Here is a 19,171-nt window from a genome sequence, read left to right on the forward strand (position 1 = left end):
TGTGTGTGTATGTATGTCCGGGATTTGGCATCTGCACCATCACAGCTACAGCCACAAAATTTTGCACACTCACACGTCTGGACCCCGAGAGCGTCATAGGCTATGTTGTGAGCCAAAATTTTAACCCCGCGCGTTCCAATTTACCAATCAATTTTGCCCCTATCTACATAATGGGGAAAAAGTGAAACGAAAAGTGTATCCGCACCGTCGCATTTACAATCACGAAATTTTGCACAGACACCTCATGTAAAACAGGGAACCTCGTAGACTATGTTTTGACAGGAAAATTTAACCCCGCGCTTTACAGTTAGGGGCACTTTGCACACTACGACATCGCAAGCCGATGCTGCGATGCCGAGCGCGATAGTCCACGCCCCCGTCGCAGCTGCGATATCATGGTGATAGCTGCCGTAGCGAACATTATCTCTACGGCAGCTTCACATGCACTCACCTGCCCTGCGATGTCGCTCTGGCCGACGAACCGCCTCCTTATTAAGGGGGCGGGTCGTGCGGCGTCATAGCGACGTCACACGGCAGGCGGCCAATAGAAGTGGATGGGCGGAGATTTAGCGGGACGTAAACATCCCGCCCACCTCCGTCCTTCCGCATAGCCGGCTTGAGCCGCAGGACGCAGGTAAGGTGATGTTCCTCGCTCCTGCGGCTTCACACACAGCGATGTGTGCTGGCGCAGGAACGAGGAACAACATCGTAACATCGGTCTTTCCGAAATTATGGAAATGACCGACGCTACACCGATGATACGATTTGGACGTTTTTGCGCTCGTTAATCGTATCAAAAAGGATTTACACACTACGATATCGACTGCGACGCCGAATGTGCGTCACTTTCGATTTGACCCCACCGACATCGCAGCTGCGATGTCGTAGTGTGCAAAGCCCGCCTTACTCTCCAAAAAACATGCCTCCATTAAAGTAAATGGAGCCTGGAACTACAGGTTATTAGTAGGAGCTGTGATTGGTTGCTATAGGAACAAAGAACATTCATAGTATAAGAAGCTTATATGTAAGGTAATAAGATGTAGGTGGGGAGACCGATAGAGGGAGACAGAGAGAGACAGACAGATGGGGAAAGAGACAGATGGGGAAAGAGACAGATGGGGAAAGAGACAGATGGGGAAAGAGACAGATGGGGAAAGAAACAGACAGACATGCAGACAGGGACAGACAGGCAGACAGGGAAGGAGGAGACAGCCAGAGAGACAGACAAAGATAGATGGGGAAAGACACAGACCTTGATAGAGATAGACGGGGAAAGAGACAGCAAAATAGAGACAGACAAGGAAAGAGACAGACAGGCAGACAGGGAAAGAGACAGACAGGAAAAGACACAGACAAAGAGACGGGGAGACAGACGGGGAAAGAGACAGACCTGGGAAAGAGACAGACCTGGAAAGAGACAGATGGGGAAAGAAACAGAGAGATAGAGACAGACAAAAAAAGAGACAGACAGAGACAGGCAGCCGGGGAAAGAGACACACGGGGAAAGAGACACACGGGGAAAGAGACACACGGGGAAAGAGACACACGGGGAAAGAGACACCTGAAAAGAAACAGACCTGGAAAGAGACAGACCTGGAAAGAGACAGACGGAGCACATTACTTGGCCAATTTAGTTAAATCTGTGTGGAATATCTGTGGTGTTGAAATATATGTTGTGAAATACTTCTATAAGCTTAGTTTTTGCCTTTTAATAATTACATTTCTATCTATTTATTTTGTGGTTTTTGTGTGCAGAATACATTTTTGTTAATATATTCTATTTTGTTAAGAGCAGTCATTAACCCGGAAGCCGGATAGTACAGGTAGTATATATATACTTACGCATATTCTGTACATTAATGCATTTTTATTTTAACGATTCTATTGTTTAGGTATTTTCTGTTCTGGAGGAAGAGAATGACCTCACTGATATTAAAGAAGAAATACAGCAAATTAAGGTTAAGGAATCTATACATTGGTATTTACTTACTTAGTCCAATGACTGCATTTGACCCATTGTTTTTTATTTTTGCAGACAGAAATTGAGCAGGCAAAACTATTCTCTTATCAAAAGAACCAGAAAATTCGCAAAGTGAGTAAAATATTGACTGTGATAAGGATGTTACGCTAACCAATATTACTATGCCTTTTCGGGTGAGCATTTTTAACCATTGACATTCTTAAAGGATTGTACTAAACTTTCATCTTTGTGAGTGCATCATTTCCGTGCCTACCAGTTTTCTGTTTGCTGGGAACCCTAAAGGGTGCTTTACATGCTGCGACATCACTAACGATATATCGTCAGGGTCACGGTGTTTGTGACGCACATCCGGCGTCGTTAGCGACATCGCAGCATGTGACAGCTAGGAACGACAATCAACAATCGCAAAAACGTCAAAAATCGTTGATCGTTGACACGTCGCTCCTTATCATAATATCGTTGGTGCTGCATGCCGCTGGTTGTTCGTCGTTCCTGCGGCATCACACATCGCTATGTGTGACACCGCAGGAACGACTAACATTACTTATCTGCATCCACCGGCAATGAGGAAGGAAGGAGGTGGGCGGGATATTCCGCCCGCTCAGCTCCGCCCCTCCGCTTCTATTGGATGGCTGCCGTGTGACGTTGCTGTGACGCCGGCCACAGGAACGTCGCAGGGAAGGTAAGTCCGTGTGATGGGTGTAAGCGATGTTGTGCGCCACGGGCAGCGATTTGCCCGTGACGCACAACCGACGGGGGTGGGTACGCTCGCTAGCGATATCGATAGCTATATCGCAGCGTGTAAAGTGCCCTTTAGGCTATGTGCGCACACTGCGTTTTTTTGACGCTGCGTTTTTGTGCGTTTTTGGCTGCTAAAAATGCATAAAAACGCACCCGCGGCAAAAACGCGCAAAAAATGCACCGGTAAAAATGCACCGGTAAAAATGCATGCGTTTTTACCGTGTTTTGGTGCGTTTTTGGCTGGGTTTTGCTGCGTTTTTGATCTCTGCGTTTTTCTATGTTTTTCCAATGCATTGCATGGGGAAAACGCAGGAAAGAATTGACATGTCCATTTTTTTTTTAAGCTCAAAAACGCAGCTTAAAAAAAAAGTTGTGTGCGGACAGCAAAATTGAAAACTCATAGACTTTGCTGGGGAAGCAAAGTCATGCAGTTTTGAGCCCAAAACCGCACCTGAAATGTGCAAAAACGCCGTGAAAAACGCACTGTGTGCACATAGCCTACCTTAGAGGTTTTCTTTCTTCTTTATTTATTTTTACAGTGTAGGATTGAACCATTATGTGGTACTGTAATGATATATTATACATGTCAATATGCTTAAGCTAAAGAATAATTGTTCACTGGTTCTTTCCTTCAGCGTTCTCTATTAGGATACATTAAAGAAGCATTCATTAGATCAAACCAGCTGAACACTATAAAAGATGAGGTCAGTACTCGAGCTACATGTTCAAAGTCGATAGGCACAAAATGCTTTGGTGCACTTTATTTTTAAAAGTAGCCCTACCCCAATCTAAGAAATGAAGTAGCAAAATCCCATCTAACCAGTAAAGACAGCGTAGTGTCCTCATAACAGTAACTATCACATTGCCATTAGCCCCCCAGTAATTACAGTAATGTCCCTCTACACTCTTCCTTCATTTTTTTAAGTTGCTTCCGTTCCCAATTAGTTATTTCAGAGTAAGGCTATGTGCGCACGTGTGCGTAATTCATGCAGTTACGCTGCGCTTTGTAGCGCAGCGTAACTGCATGCGTCCTGCGTCCCCTGCACAGTCTATGGAAATTGTGCAGGGGCCGTGCGCACGTGGCATATTAGAACGCAGCAATTCGGCTGCTGCCCGAATCGCTGCATTCTAAGAAGTGATATGTCACTTCTTCCGTGCGCTTTGCCGGCAGCCCCTGCTCTGTCTATGGCAAGAACTGCAGGCAGAGCGCACGTTCTTGCCGGCACCATGCGCTTCAGAACGGAGCTTTTCAGCTGCGCTCTGAAGCGCACCTTTTAGGTGCAGTGCAGAGCGCACACGTGCGCACATAGCCTAAATGTCCTAGAAGAAAGGGGAAAGCACTTCATGGGGTAATCTGTGTGATAAGATGGTGAGATCTCCCATGCACTAAAATATGAACTCTCACCTTGTGCTGCTGTGTTTAAAAAAGGACACCTGTGTGCGCCTGTTACAGGTATGTGCATGTGTTCAGTATTTGCTGCATCAAAAAAGAGTGATGGCAACAAAAACCAATGCTCATTTTTGACACATTTTTTCATGCCTTTTTGATGCATTTTTACATTGTTTTTCCCCCTTTTACTTGAATGGTAACAAACTGCTGCAAAAGCACTGAAAGCATTGACATACTGCAGGTTTGGAAAAAAAACGCTTTGATGATTCAAATCCGCAAAAAAATAAATAAAATGTGCATGAAATTTTAAAAATCTCATTAGTTTTGTTTTTACAGGGCAACATTTTTTGCTAGTACAGTGCAGTATTTTGTACTGTATTTTCTACCCTTTAAAATCACATGGAAAAAATGTAACAAAAACGCAGAGGATGAACATGCACTAAAAGTATTCAGGAGTTGGAGCTGTCATAGGTGGCCCTTTCTGGATCCAGCCTGGTCTGTAAGTAGAACTGGAATTCATAGAGTAGAAAAATGTAGGGTTCAGCCTTAAGCATTGCCCCTGTGTAATGAATAAATATCGAGTACCACAGTCTTATAGTACAGTAGCACTTTATTGGATAAATAAATGTCTTCACATTTCTGGATCGTTTGATACAAAAACACATAAAAATGTTATCTTTCCAATAAGCTAGTACTGTTGTAAGAGGCTGAAGTACTCGATTCATTACATGGAAGGGAGCAGCTCAGCACACCAAACCCTACGAGGGAGCAGCAGGGCACCCCAAACCTTACGAGGGAGCAGCATGGCACAACGAACCCTACGAGGGAGCAGCTCAGCACACCAAACCCTACGAGGGAGCAACATGGTGCACCGAACCCTGCGAGGGAGCAGCATGGCACACCAAACCCTATGTGGGAGCAGCACGGCACACGGAACCCTATGAGGGAGCAGCATGGCACATCAAACCCTACAAGGGAGCGGCATGGCACATGGAACCCTACGAGGGAGCAGCATGGCACAACAAACCCTACGAGGGAGCAGCACGGCACACGGAACCCTATGAGGGAGCTGTATGGCACATGGAACTCTATGAGAGAGCAGTGCAGCACCCCAAACCCTACGAGGGAGCAGCACAGCAGACCGAACCCTATGAGGGAGCGGCAGGGCACACCGTACCTTACAAGGGATCAGCACAGCACACCAAACCCTACGAGGGAGCAGCATGGCACCACAAACCCTACGAGGCAGCAGCATGGCGCACCTAACCCTTTAAGGGAGCAACACGGGGCACCAAACCCTACATTTTTCTACTCTACGAATTACATTTGTTACCTCTAGGCCACATCCCCCTAATTACGGCAATTCTTTCTGAATAGTTACACCGGAGTTATCAATTTCCCTTTTCCCTGGCAGTCATGACGGTGTCCCACTCTCCCCATAGTCACGGCTGTGTTCCACCTTGCCTTCAGCTTCAGTAGTGTCACCACATTCTTCACTAGTCAGATCTGTGCTTTCACCTTTCATTAAGTAACCAAATTAGCGGAACTTTTACTTAGTAAAATGGCAAAAACAAAATAATGGTTCCTCTGGTTCCCGTATCTCTCCTAGATTATTTATGTGAAGTCATACATTATGTACAGTATAGTTCAGCAAAAAATACTTTCTTCTCATTTGAATTTAACATCTATTAGCATTATATGTATAAAAAAGCAGAGATGACAAGTGACAGGAGATATAAACTTTCACTTGATATATCCGGTAAAATTATACTTTTGCAAACTATCTTTGTGCCACATTTTTTTTGTGTGTAGAAAGCAAAGACTCTTTCTTACTAAACATGTTTTCTATCATAGAATCAGGAATTTGAAGCAAAAGATTTAGATATCGTCACCTCACGTGAAAACCAGTAAGTATATTGCTTAAAGGGTTGTTCTGTTTAATTGTTAAAATTCCAAAGTGCATAAAGAAACTAGCAATTAGCAATTTAGTTATTAGAAATCCTCTCCGTTCCCAAGAATGGAGTTTTAATATTGTTTATAGCTTGCTGCCTAGGTTACTGGCCACGGCTGTAGTTTGAGTAGTAGTCAAAGTAGTACAGTGCTTACTAGCTCTTTCCAACAGAGCTTGTAAGTTACTATCTCTGGAGCGCACAGTTAGCTCCCAATTATAGCTTCATTGTAGCTGTGCTCCATCGATGCTGCAGAGACAACATTGCCTCGTAAGAGAATGCACAGTATAGGCCAGCGGCACAAGGATTCAGTGTTTTCGAACGCTCAGTCAAGCAAGAGTGCACTGCCTATCCTGCTAAGAAGGAAGTCTAGAGGCAGGGAAGAGGCACACTCCTGCAGAAGATAATTGTAGTTTGGTATAATACAGATGGGCCATATCACTGCTTGCTAAAAGGGAGCAAATTCCGGTTTGCTCCAGAAACCTATACAGTAGCCTTGATGGCAAATGCCACCAGCCTACATTTTTATAACTGCATGAAGGCAAGCATAGACGTTGGTTTATATTTGTATAAAGATAACATGTAATAAAATCATTTATTGCTGAACTTTATTCACCCTTCCATCATTTGGAGAATCTCACATTCCTAGCCACTATTCCAAATTTCTAGCCCATTAAGTAACTGCTGGCCATAATGATGTCTTATATTCTGGCTGGATGAAAGACAAGCCTTGGGGAAATTTAACCCTTTGGACTCCTTGTCTCATCTGAGCATTGTCAGAAGACTGACGTGAGATATATAACCACAGTGTATGCAAATCTAAAGAAATTATCAAAAAAGAGCCCCATTATTCTAATAATTGCTGGAGATCCTCTCTTACTGACCGCCATATCCAATGCTGAACCCTTACAGAAAGTCATAATCAAAGTCTGATGTTCTCCTTCATGGCTCTTATTCTTCTTACAGACCGGATCAAAAATCATCAAATAAAGAAGAGGAAAATGGTGAGGCGTCCACCTCAGGATGCCTTAAATTTCGCAAGCTGAGCTGGAGAAAGTAGTGCCATAATACATCTCAATATATTTCAGTATTCCATAAAGCAATGGCGTAGAGATTACTGTCCATATGACTGGAACAGAGCAGCGGCATGGAGGATAAAAAGTTCATTGTTTTCCCTGTAGTTAAACATTCCCTTAGATAGCCTCATGTGTAGAAAGGTATGTACCTGCAGATTAGCCCTATGGTTGCAGGTACATACTTTTTCTTTTCTTTTTCTTCTCACGACAGGTTCCCTTTATTCATTTAGATGGCACCATAGACACGACAACTGTTGCTCTCATTTCAACTCTCGATTTCCAAATTCCAGAACAAAAATGTCCAAAAATAAATGAGAGAAAACCACAAACTGTTGGAGGCTGCTCATTGTAAGAAGGTCTCATTGCTGGGCTGCACATTGCCTGGGACACGGTGAACCTCTGAAAACATGGACTGGGAAACTGGTCTGAGGAGTAAGAAAGACAAGATGATAGACTGAAAATGTTTACTTGTATATTAATGTTATTGTGTGTGTGTGTTTCATACAAGTGGTTCCCTTGCGATGACTTTTTGTTGATACCGCACTTTAGGGTTGAAGAATGTCTTGTATCTGTTTGTACACTTTCTGCCAACAAAGCAATTAAAGATTCCTATGTGTCAAAAAAGTTTTGTAGCCTTTGTTCATTACATTATGTAAGCTGGCTTCTACCCAATCCACTAGGCCACGTGCACACATTCAGTATTTGATGAGTATTTTACCTCAGGATTTGTAAGAAAAAAACAGGAGTGGGTAAAAAAAATGCAGAAGTGGAACACATGTGTATGTTTTACTTTTCCTCTGACTGTTCCACTCCTGGTTTTGGCTTACAAATACTGAGGTAAAAAAATCACCAAATACTTAACGTGTGCATGTGACCTTACACATACTGAGGTAAAAAAACCTCACCAAATACTCAACGTGTGCACGCGGAGAACAAGCCTGCAGTCACTCTGTGACTGCTAACTTGTGAATCCTCACAGCGCACAGTGTGCTCACTGTCAGGATTTTCCGATACTAACGTTGGGAGCTGGCAGGCACAGGACCACAAGTATGCAATTTGCATTCATGCAGTCATGTGCTGACTAGACGTGTGCTACCTTGCTCAATACAAGTGAACTGAACTAGACCAATACATATAGTCAGAATGTGGCCGATTCCTGACTGTGCACTGTGAAGATACACAAGTCTGCAGTTACATAGAGTGACTGTGTAAGATGGTGTTTGAGTTCCTACCCCTGAAGAAACCAAATGTGTTCTTATATATATGTGTGATATGATATAAAGTAAAGTTATGTAGGAAAGTGATGTAACGTATAGGAATGCATAAGATGTAGTGTAATGTATAGATGTAGGAGTATTGATGATGTAATGTATTTGTATTGGTATAAGGTGTAATATTATGTGGTATATAATTAGGATGCTTAACCAATTTTCGTTCTTGTTTTTTGCTCCCCTTCTTCCGAGAGCTTTAACTTTTTTTTTTTTATTTTTCTGTCAATTTTGCCAAATGAGGGTTTGTTTTTTGCAGGATGAGTTGTACCTTTAAATAAAGCCATAAGTTTTACCATATAGTGTACTGGAAAATGGCAAAAAAATTCCAAGTGTGGAAATATTGCAAAAGATTTTGAGATTTTGGGATATTTTATTCACTGTCACTGCGTTATATATATGGTAAAATTGATGCATGTGTGTGATGCGTCAGGTCAGTACCAGTTCATAGACACCAAACATGAATAGGTTTAGTTTTATCTAAGGGGTTAAAAAAAATTCAGACGTTTGTCCAAAAAAGTGGCGCACTTTTTGCACCATTTTCCACGACCCGTAGCATTGTTATTTTTTGTGATATGGGCTCAGTGACTGCTTATTTTTTGCTTGTCGAGCTGACGTATTTAATGATGACAACATATTTACGCAGATGCTAATTTTTTTTTTTTTTAACTTTAACATTTTTATTGATTTTCATAACATAAGCAATTCCAATCATTGATCATTGATATGTAAAGTAGAGAGAATAGCATCATGGTGCACTCAATGGTGCACTCAATAACAACAATGTATATTCCACTGCATCAGAGGCAGGAATCACTTAGAAAAGAAACAGAGGAGAGAAGGAAAGAGTGAAGAAGGAGGGGTGAGAAATAGAAAAGAAGAGAGGTATGCCACGAACACCCCCGCCCGTCCGGACCAAGACCCATAATTAAATAGCACTCAGGAAGGTCTCACTTCATTCGCACGAGTGCGTATCACATTCCATCTCGCGTTACAGAAACCAGGACTAGTCAGGAAAGATTCCCAATGGGACCACTTTTAACGGTGGTCTCTACATCATTAAGAGATTGGGCCAGAATTCTTTCCATCCGGTAGATTACGTCCACCTCACTTATCCATTCCTCCACAGAAGGCGACTCGGTGGTCTTCCAGTGGCAAGGTATAACAGTCTTGGCCGCTTGAAGGAGATGCCTGAGTAGCGATTGTTTATATATTTTTTTTGGCAGCGAGAACATATATAGGAGAACGGCCTCGGGTCGTCTGGGCACCGCCACCCCCGAGATCTCCTGAGTCGCTCTCAAGACACTGTCCCAAAAGGCAGCCAGGACCTACATGACCACCATATATGGATCATGGTACCCTCCTGCCGTCCGCAACGCCAACACACATCTGGGACCCCCGGGCACCACCTGTGGAGCAAGGAGGGGACCCTATACCACCTTGAGACAACTTTATAACTTGTCTCCTGGGACCTGGTGGCAGTTGCTGACTTGTGAGATAGATGGAAGCAGCGGTCCCATTGTTCTCTAGAGAACTCCTGTCCAAGCTCATTCTCCCAAGCTCTGCAAAAGGGAGGAAGGTAGACCGAATCATTGATGGTCAGTAACTTATAAATGCCCGAAATAGCGTGTTTGGGGCTGGGACCCGAGGTACATAGATTTTCAAAGGGTAACATAGGTTGTGTGGGCTCGTGTGACTGACTAGCAGATGAAAGGAAGTGCTGAAGCTGTGGATATTCAAAATGATAGCGTGGCCTCAGCGGGCGGTCCCCCAAGACCAGAGTGAGGGGGAGAACCGTCCCCCGGGGTGCCATGTGAAGCACGCGCAGCGGGGCCTGTCTGGTACCGCCCAGGAAAAGGGCATTAGACGCACCAGGGAGGAACTTCGGGTTATCGGTTATTGGCATCAACGGGCCTAGTGGCTGGAGCAGAGTATTTTTCCCCCCGGGAGCATGCAGGGTTCGCAAGGTCTGCCTCACACTATAAACCACCATGAGTTTGTTCTTGTTCAAAAAGGGCCAGGTCCAAGGCAGGGTTGGTACTGACAAGGTGCATGCATCGTGAGCAATGTTTACCCATAACTTGGAACCTCTGCCATGCAACAGGTCAAGAACCTCACATGGGCTGCCGCTAGATGGTACCTCCTACAGTCCGGTAGCCCCAGGCCACCCGCGTCCTTCGGGCGGGACAGAACCGCTCCCCGAATTCTAGGACGGCCCTTGGACCATATAAATTGGATGAATAATTGTTGAACTTTGCACCAGAACGGCGCAGGGACATGAACGGGCACCGTCTGCAGGAGATATAGTAGCCTAGGACGTACAGTTATCTTAAGTGCACCAACCCTGCCAAACCAAGACAAGACCCCCCGATGCCATGCCGCAAGATCCTTCTCCAGCCTAATAGCAAATTGTTGGAAATTAAGGGAGAATAGCCTGGAGAGGTCAGACGGAATAGTAATACCCAGGTAACCAATACTGTCACCACAGGGCCATCTGAAGGGAAAACTGGGCCGCAGCGAAGAAACCTGACTCTAGGGTAGGGTCACATTCAGAGCCTCTGATTTGTCAAGATTAATTTTGAAACTGGACCACTTCCCAAATCGCTCCAGCTCGGACATCAACACCGGAAGTCCAACCAAAGGGTTGGAGAGAGAAATCAGAAGATCATCGGCGAATGCCGAACATTTGTATTCACTATTCGCTATTTTAATTGCCCGAATGTCCAGGCTGGTCCGAAAACCCGCCATCAGATGCTCCATCACCAGAATGTATAATAAGGGGGACAGGGGGCATCCCTTTCGAGTCCCATTGTGTATAGTAAAGGGGGCGGACAGAGTACCATTAATTTTTATACGTGCTGACGGGGAACGATAGAGTGCCAATATTTTAGAGGTGATGATGGGGCCCAACTCCAAGTGGTGCAAGGTTTGCGAGAGAACGTCCCATGATATTCTGTCGAAAGCCTTTTCGGCGTCTAGTGACAGTATCATGAGTGGCATTTTCTTAATATGAGCATAATGGATGATGTCCAGGGTTTTCAGGGTGTTGTCCCTGGCTTCTCTTCCAGGGACAAAGCCCACCTGGTCCGGGTGTATCAAGTCCGGCAGGAGGGGATTCAATCTGTTAGCAATAAGTTTGGCATACAATTTGAGGTCCACATTGAGTAGGGAAATCATCCTGTAGTTCCCACATGTGTTCGGATCCTTCCCTGTCTTAGGGATGACCGTAATGTGTGCTAACGTGGAATCAGCCGGAAAGGATACAACCTCCGAAATAGAGTTAAAGGATTCCAGCATTAGAGGGGCAAGAAGTTCCAGAAAGGCTTTATAAAATTTAGCTATATAAAATCAGGCCATCTGGGCCTGGGCTCTTATTTGCAGGTGTGTCCCGGATGAGTTGCAGAAGTTCCTCCAATCCAAATGGGGCCTCTAAATCATAAATTATGGTCCTAGCCAGTTTTTTAAACGGGGAGGTGGGGGAGTGCCTCTCCTCACCGGGGACCACCGGAGGTGGGGTCAGGTTATAGAGCTTAGAATAATAGTTGTAGAAGGCGCCAGCGATATCGGGTGTAGTATGCACCAACTTATCCAGGGAATTTTTAACACAGGAAATAAGAGATGTCGCTTTTTTGGCCTGTATCGCATTGGCTAACATTCTACCTGGTTTGTCCCCGAATTCATAAAATCGACTTTTACCTAGTTGGATAATATGGCTGTATGCTGAGTCCATCAATTTCTTAACCTCCAGTCGCGCCCCCAGAAGTGCCCTCAAAGTGGGAGCACTCAGTGACCGCTTGTGAAGGAGTTCTAAGTTTGTGACCTTCTGTAGGGCTTCTTTTATAGCCTGGGCCCTCAGTCTTTTAATCCTCGCACCATGTTTAATTAATACTCCCCGTAGGACGCACTTAAGGGCCTCCCACTTGAAAGAGGGTGGTGTGGTGTCCGACATGTGATCCACCCTAAAATTGGAAATAGAAGCACGTATATCTGAGGCACAGGGCTCGTCCAGGAGCAAGGATTCGTTCAGCCGCCACGACCCCATCGTCCTCGACAAGGAGGGGACACGTATGGAGCAAAACACCGAGGCATGATCTGACCACAGGATGTTTCCGATCCCTGTGAATGAGAGCCAGGACAGCGCAACATGCTGAACCAAGATGTAGTCCAGGCGGCTGTAAGAATCCTGCGGGTGCGAATAAAAACTGTAGTTCCTCTCTGAGGGGTGTTGTATTCGCCACGCATCGAACAATTGTAGATGTAGTAATGACCTCTTAATCCGCTTGATAAATGTATAGGAGAGACTGGATTTACCCTTAGAATTATCTAGCGCCGGGTCTAGTGTCACATTCAAATCCCCACACAAAAGTACCGTACCTCTCACCAAAGGGAGGGCGGTATCTACCAGGCCGGTGACAAACCGGTCCTGATTTTGGTTAGGGGCGTATGCGTTAATAGCCGTGAAAATATGGTCACCCAGGGACAATGACAGGATAATGTAGTGGGCACCCTCATCTATTTTGAGGTCCAGGATTTGATGGGGTAGCGATCTATGCACTGCAATTGCCACCCCCTTTGAACGTGACTCTGGATTATTGGCGAAAAACCAAGTAGGGCAATATTTGTTTTTAATCTTAGGGGAATGGTTGGTCTTAAAGTGGGTCTCCTGAAAACAAGCTATGTGTATCTTACGTTTGTGGAGGTGGTACAGAATCTGTGCCCTTTTCTCCGGCTTGTTGAAACCTTTCACGTTGAAAGAGGCGATGTTCAAATTTGCCATTTGTGACGTAATCGGGGTTCTGCACTATAAACTGGGTCGCGACCTCAGCGGAGGGTGCCCGTGGCTAGAGCGAGCAGAGGAAAGAGAAGGCAGAAAAGAAACAAGAGATGAGAAAACAGAGGACTCACAAACAAGCAGAGGGACAGTCTCTGCGCTTAACTCGAGGCGCTCAATTGCGCACCATGGGTGCATGCCCAACACAAACCGGCAGGGCAGAGGTTCCCGACCTATGTGGGGGAGAAAATGGCAAGGCATAGCATGAGAACAGCTCCTGTAAAGGAAAAAACCAGTAAGCACTAATAAACGGATGATACTATATGAAACACCGGCATCCGAGTAGGCAATTAATACTTGAATTTCTGGGCAAATAACCTAAGAGAGGGAACCTTAATCGATCAAGGGCCGCATAGGGGGGTCTCAGGTCGTTTCCCTCCCTATAATCATCCTCCCAGGTGTAGGGCGGTTGGACTCACTAGGAGGAACCCAAGACACCAGTCACCCTTCTGTTGGACACGAGTAGTCCGCTCAGGTCTGGTCTCGTAACCTCTGGGGACCCGGGCACGGGTGCCTCCTCTCTCCAGGCCAGGCCACCCTCTGCGGCAGGCCCGTCAGCTGCACACGGGCTGTTGGATTCTTGGGTGGCCCAGAGCTCCTCCCCGGGTGCCAGGGACGAAGCAGAGTGTCGGGCCAGAGGGGGAGAGTCATAGTTGGCAAGTCCAGTCCAGACAAAAATGCTGGCAAGTCCTCCGGGGAACGCAGGGCATGATTTATAGAACCTCTGCGGACCGACAAGGAAAAGGGAAAGCCCCACCGGAACTGGATTCCCCTCTCTTTCAGGGAGTCCAGCAGAGGTTTAAGGGCTGCTCTTTGGGCCAGGGTATGTCTGGATAAGTCCCGTAAGATCTCGGCTTCCCATTATGGGTAAGGCTGGATTTCTTTCTGGCCGCCTGCAGGATGGCTTCTTTAAGTCCATAGAAGTGGACGCGGCACACGATGTCCCTTGGTCTGGGGTCCTCTGGATCTATGGGACGGAGCGCCCTGTGAGCTCTATCAAGATCAATTCTAGTTCCCGGTGGACGATTGAGAAGGTTGTTGAAAATGGAGATCAAAACTAAGGGAATGTCCGCTGGAGCGATGGATTCGGGCAAGCCCCTTACACGGAGATTATTTCTTCTGTTTCGATTTTCTAGGTCATCAATATTTTGTTGTAAAGAAAACAATTGCTTGGATTGGTCTTGTAATTTGGTTTGCCGCACTTGTATGGAAGCAGTATTAGAATCTTGGGCGGAAGAGAGATCATCCACTCTGGAGGCGAGAGACGAAAGGTCTGATCGGAATTGTGCGAATTCCTGCTTGCACTCCGCCACCACCTGGTTTGCCAAGGCCATTATATCATTTTTAGTAGGTATTGCCTGAAGAAGCGTGCGGAGATCCGCCAAAGAGGCCGGCCTATCATCTCCCACCGGGGCCATTGGAGGGGCCAGGGGGGGTCCCATCTGGTAAGGGCCACACGGATTTGTATAGAAAGTCCATTGTGGTGCACTGGACATGTGTGTGTCCCTCCCTCAACGATACAAGCGCTATTTGCTGGGGAGCAGGCTGGTGTGGGTTAGGGCCCAGCGAAGCAAGATAGTGCAGCGTTTCTGATAGCATATGTGGGCCCTGGGGGGGGCTGCCTACCCAGGAAGAGCCCGATGACCACTGAGGTGAGTTGCTGGAGGCGGGGGTCCCCCTCGGTAGTGCCCACGCTGGTGCCTCTGTGTCCTCTGTAGGCTGAGGGGAGGGGAGACTTTGTCAGCTTGTGTACCCTCTTGTGCATTTATATAGGCCTCACTTAGCCTTCCAATGCTTCCTCCACACTGTGACCCAGCGGAGATATGATCACACATAGGAGCTGCCTGGGTAAGCAGCACTTTGTGTGGGTCTCCCGCTCCCCCGCAGGAGCTGCCCGGTGCTTCTCCCTGCTGGGATCCCTCTGGCAGTGCGGCCTTCTGCTGGCTCCGTCGGCCATCTTGTGATGGCGGTTCCCCTGCGTGGCGTCCCCCAGGGTCTGGGATCAGGGCTTCTCCCGGGGCATCCCGGCACTCACCCCTCTTCTCGGTGGCCACGGCTGGCTCCGGATGGTGGCAGATTCCTATCTCCCCCGCCGCGTAGATATCAGCCGCGTCCCCCGGCTCCGTCTCCTGAGCAGGCCGCATGGGAGCCTCGGCTGACAGGCTCCTCGCTCCTGACAGATAGGGAATGATGTTGTCGCTCCTCTGTGGCCCCGGGCGGGTAGATCGCTTGATGCCAGTCTTGCCCATCCTAATAGTCTGATGCCGGTGGATTGTGCTGGAAGTGCTCTGGAGCTGGAATGGTGCACGTCCTCACTCGGCCATGTCAAGCCACACCCCCCAGATGCTACATTTTTATCGCCTGCTATTGCATTTTGCGCAAAATTTGCAACAGCTAAAAAACATAATTTTGGCATTTTAAATTTTATATTGCCACGCCGTTTACCAATCAGATTAATTGATTTTATATTTTGACTAGCTGTACTACCCGGCTTCACCCGGGTTAATAACTGCTGCTAACAAAATAGTCTATCTATCTGTCACTTTCCCTGTCTGTCTCCCTGCCTGTCTCTTTCCCTTTCTTTCCCTCTCTTTCCCTCTCTTTCCCTGTCTGTCTCTTTCCCTCTCTTTCCCTCTCTTTCCCTGTCTGTCTCTTTCCCTCTGTCTCTTTCCCTGTGTCTGTCTCTTTGTCTGGCTCTTTACCTGTCTTTGTCTGCATCTTTCCCTTTCTTTCCCTGTGTCTGTCTCTGTCTCTTTGTCTGTGTCTGTCTGTTAACCTGTCTCTCTCTTTCCCTGTCAGTCTGTCTCTTTGTCTGTGTCTGTCTCTTCGTGTCTGTCTCTTACCCTGTCTATGTGTGTTTCTTACCCTGTCTGTGTCTGCTTCTTTCCCTGTCTGTGTCTGTCTCTTTCCCTGGCTGCATTGTGACACGCCAACATTCCATATAAGGGCGTGGCTGCGCATTCTTCTGAAGTTCTGGCTGCACTGTGGCTCCCAGCTCCATTCGCTTTAATGGAGGCAGATTTTTTGACAAATAACTGTAAAGCGCGGGGTTAAAATTTCCCCTCAAAACATAGCTTATGACGCTCTTGGGGTCCAGAAGTGTGAGTGTGCAAAATTTTGTGGCTGTAGCTGCGACGGTGCAGATGCCAATCCCGGACATACACACATACATACACACATACATACACACACACATACACAGCTTATATTATTAGATTGGGCATTTCTGAACGTGGTGATACCAAATGTGTGTATATTTTAAAAAAAATTTAACCCTTTAATTTTCAATGGGGCGAATGGGGGGTGAATTGAACTTTTAGTTTGTTGGTTTTTTAATTTTTTTAAAACTTTTTTTTTTTAATTTTTATTTTACTGTGCCTCTAGGGGACTATTAAGATCAGCAGTCTGATCGCTCATTCATTTCTCCTGATCTTAGCTGCACAACTGAGATCAGCAGAAATGCTAATCTTCTGTTACAGCCAGTGCTCTGCTGGCTGTAACAGGAAGTGAGTCATGATAGTAACAGGAGTCATCACATGACCGTGTGCTACCATGGCAACCATCGGCTGCCCATGATCATGTCACGTCACGGGGCCTCCAATCGCGGTAGGTAAATGCGTGTTACCCACTGCGGGCATTTAAATTTTGACAGTGCAATTTATGGGGTTAACAGGCGAGGATGGATCATGGATCCACCTGCGCTTTTGAGGCACACATGTCTGCTGCACAAATCAGCAGATATAAGTGGAGATCACCACCAGTTCACCGCAGCAGCCGGTGGTGATCATCCCTTCATGATTTAGGACGTAACGTTACATCCTTGGTCATAAAGATAATAAGATATTGTAAGTGTTATACGAGTGGCTGCTGATAAGTCTTTGGCTTTACCTAGAAAGAAACGAGATAGGATGATGAAACTTTACATTTATTCCACATACTCTCTAGTGATGTCAACACACTTCTTACATCGGTATTCCAAGTTCTATAAGCCTAGCAAAAAGAAGGATTTCCGTTGTGTCTCAACCAGGCATCCGTAGCAGCCATGGCATCAGAAATGGTGTGAAATTTGGTACCCTTGAGGTGTTTCTTCAGGTTTGGAAACAGATGATAGTCGGAGAGAGCTAGATCTGGTGAATAAGGTGGGTGGTCAACCAGCTGGAAGCCCAGGTCTTCCAGTTTTGCCTTGGTCGCTTGTGCAGTGTGAGCAGAGGCATTGGCTTGCAGAAACAAGATTCCTTTGGACAGCTTGCCATGCCTTTTGGGCTTCAGAGATTCCTTCAATTGGTTCAAAAGTTCAATGTAATAGATTGCATTGATGGTGGAACCCTTTTGAAGGTAGTCCATTAGCAGCACGCTCTCCTTATCACAGAACAGAGATACCATCACCTTAGTGGCGGATTTTTGCACCCTGAACTTCTTTGGATGAGGAGAACCACTGTGCCTCCACTCTTTTGACTGCTCCTTGTTTTCAGGGCATACAAATAAATCCAGGTCTCATCCATAATGACCAGTCGATCCAGGAAGTTCTTATTATTCCGGAAACGCTGACAACTGGACTGGGAAGTTTTCACTCGCATGCTTCTCTGATCTGTTGTTAAACATTTGGGGACCCACTTTGCAGATAGCTTCCTCATATCCAAATGTTCGTGGATAATGACACAAACACGTTCACGGGAAATCCCCATGATGTCTGCTATTGCTTTAGCTGAAATTCATTGATTCTCCAGTATGAGACTGTGCACAGCATCGACGATCTCTGGAACAACAACCATTCTCGGTTGTCCAAAACATTCCTCATCATTGGTGCTGAAGTGGCCCGTTTTATTTTTGGCAACCCAGTTCTTAATTGTGGAATATGAAGGGCATTGATCCCCCAATGTCTGCGACATATAACCATGAGTATCCTTCAAGGACTTTCCTTTCAGAAACAATAATTTTAGCACTGCTCTGCTCTCAGTTGCTGTGAATATTGCATTAGACTACACCATTTTGTTTTCCCGCATGCGTACAACACTGTTGCCATAAACAACAAACACAAAAATGTTAAAACGTATATTAAACATATAAGGCTTTCATGTGATGAAACATTCGTTACCATAGAAACAAAAAAGATCACAAAGCTAAAGACTTATATGAGCAGCCCCTTGTAGGTGGAGATGAAAGTTAAATCTGCCCAGCAACAGACAGTTGACAATCGGGATTTTGAGATTAACCTATAGAGGAGGAGCTAGTTCTGAGGGAGAGAAACGGTTCCTGTGGGAACATCAGTTAGGGCTTAGGTTATGTGAGCACGTTGCGTTTTTTCCCTCAGAAACGTTGAGTTTTGAACTGCAGCGTTTTCAGTGCCAAATTGCATGTGTTCAGCTTCCCCAGCAAAGTCCACGAGAAAGCCAAAAAATCAATGCACACGCTGCGTTTGTAAATGCAGCGTTTTGGATGCCCAAAATCGCTGCTGAAAAAAAGGCAGCATGTCACTTCTTTTGTGCGCTGTAGTTGCGTTCTTCACCCATTGAAATCAATGATGTGAGTCAAAACGCAACCAAAATGCACTTGGACTGCATTTTTGTTGCGTTCCACATGCTTTTTTGACAAGAAAAATGCAGGTCTTTTAGGTTTCTGTCAATGTCGGTCAATCTCTGTCTGTGGATGTCGGTGAACCTCCCTCTCTGTCGGTCGGTTGGTCTCTTTCTCTGTCAGTTGGTCGCTTTGTCTGTCCCTCTCTCTGTCCATCGGTCAGTCTCTCCCCCTCTCTCATACTCACCGATCACCGGCGTGGCACTGCACGGCTGTCACACTGCTCCGGTGGCTTTTCCTCTTTTGAAAATGCCGTCCGCTCATTATTCAATCTGGTATTCCCTCCTTTCCCCGCCGACTGGCACCTATGATTGGTTGCAGTCAGACACGCCCCCACGCTGAGTGACAGCTGTCTCACTGC

The 19,171-nt window shown here is 46.0% G+C and overlaps 1 protein-coding gene across 2 annotated transcripts in view; it reads left to right on the forward strand.

Moving 5' to 3' along the window:
- LOC142290230 (uncharacterized) overlaps positions 1-7,742 on the forward strand; it is a 114,080-nt gene extending 106,338 nt beyond the window's left edge. For both annotated transcript variants that reach the window (XM_075334181.1, XM_075334182.1), the window contains 5 exons: positions 1,893-1,958; positions 2,036-2,092; positions 3,358-3,426; positions 5,967-6,019; positions 7,028-7,742. In XM_075334181.1, the coding sequence (XP_075190296.1) occupies positions 1,893-1,958; positions 2,036-2,092; positions 3,358-3,426; positions 5,967-6,019; positions 7,028-7,121 (339 nt within the window). In that variant the 3' untranslated portion in view covers positions 7,122-7,742. The remainder of the gene's footprint in view (positions 1-1,892; positions 1,959-2,035; positions 2,093-3,357; positions 3,427-5,966; positions 6,020-7,027) is intronic.
- Positions 7,743-19,171: the final 11,429 nt, after the last annotated feature.

This window comes from Anomaloglossus baeobatrachus, chromosome 2, assembly GCF_048569485.1.
Source record: "Anomaloglossus baeobatrachus isolate aAnoBae1 chromosome 2, aAnoBae1.hap1, whole genome shotgun sequence".
In the NCBI taxonomy this organism is placed as follows: domain Eukaryota; kingdom Metazoa; phylum Chordata; class Amphibia; order Anura; family Aromobatidae; genus Anomaloglossus; species Anomaloglossus baeobatrachus.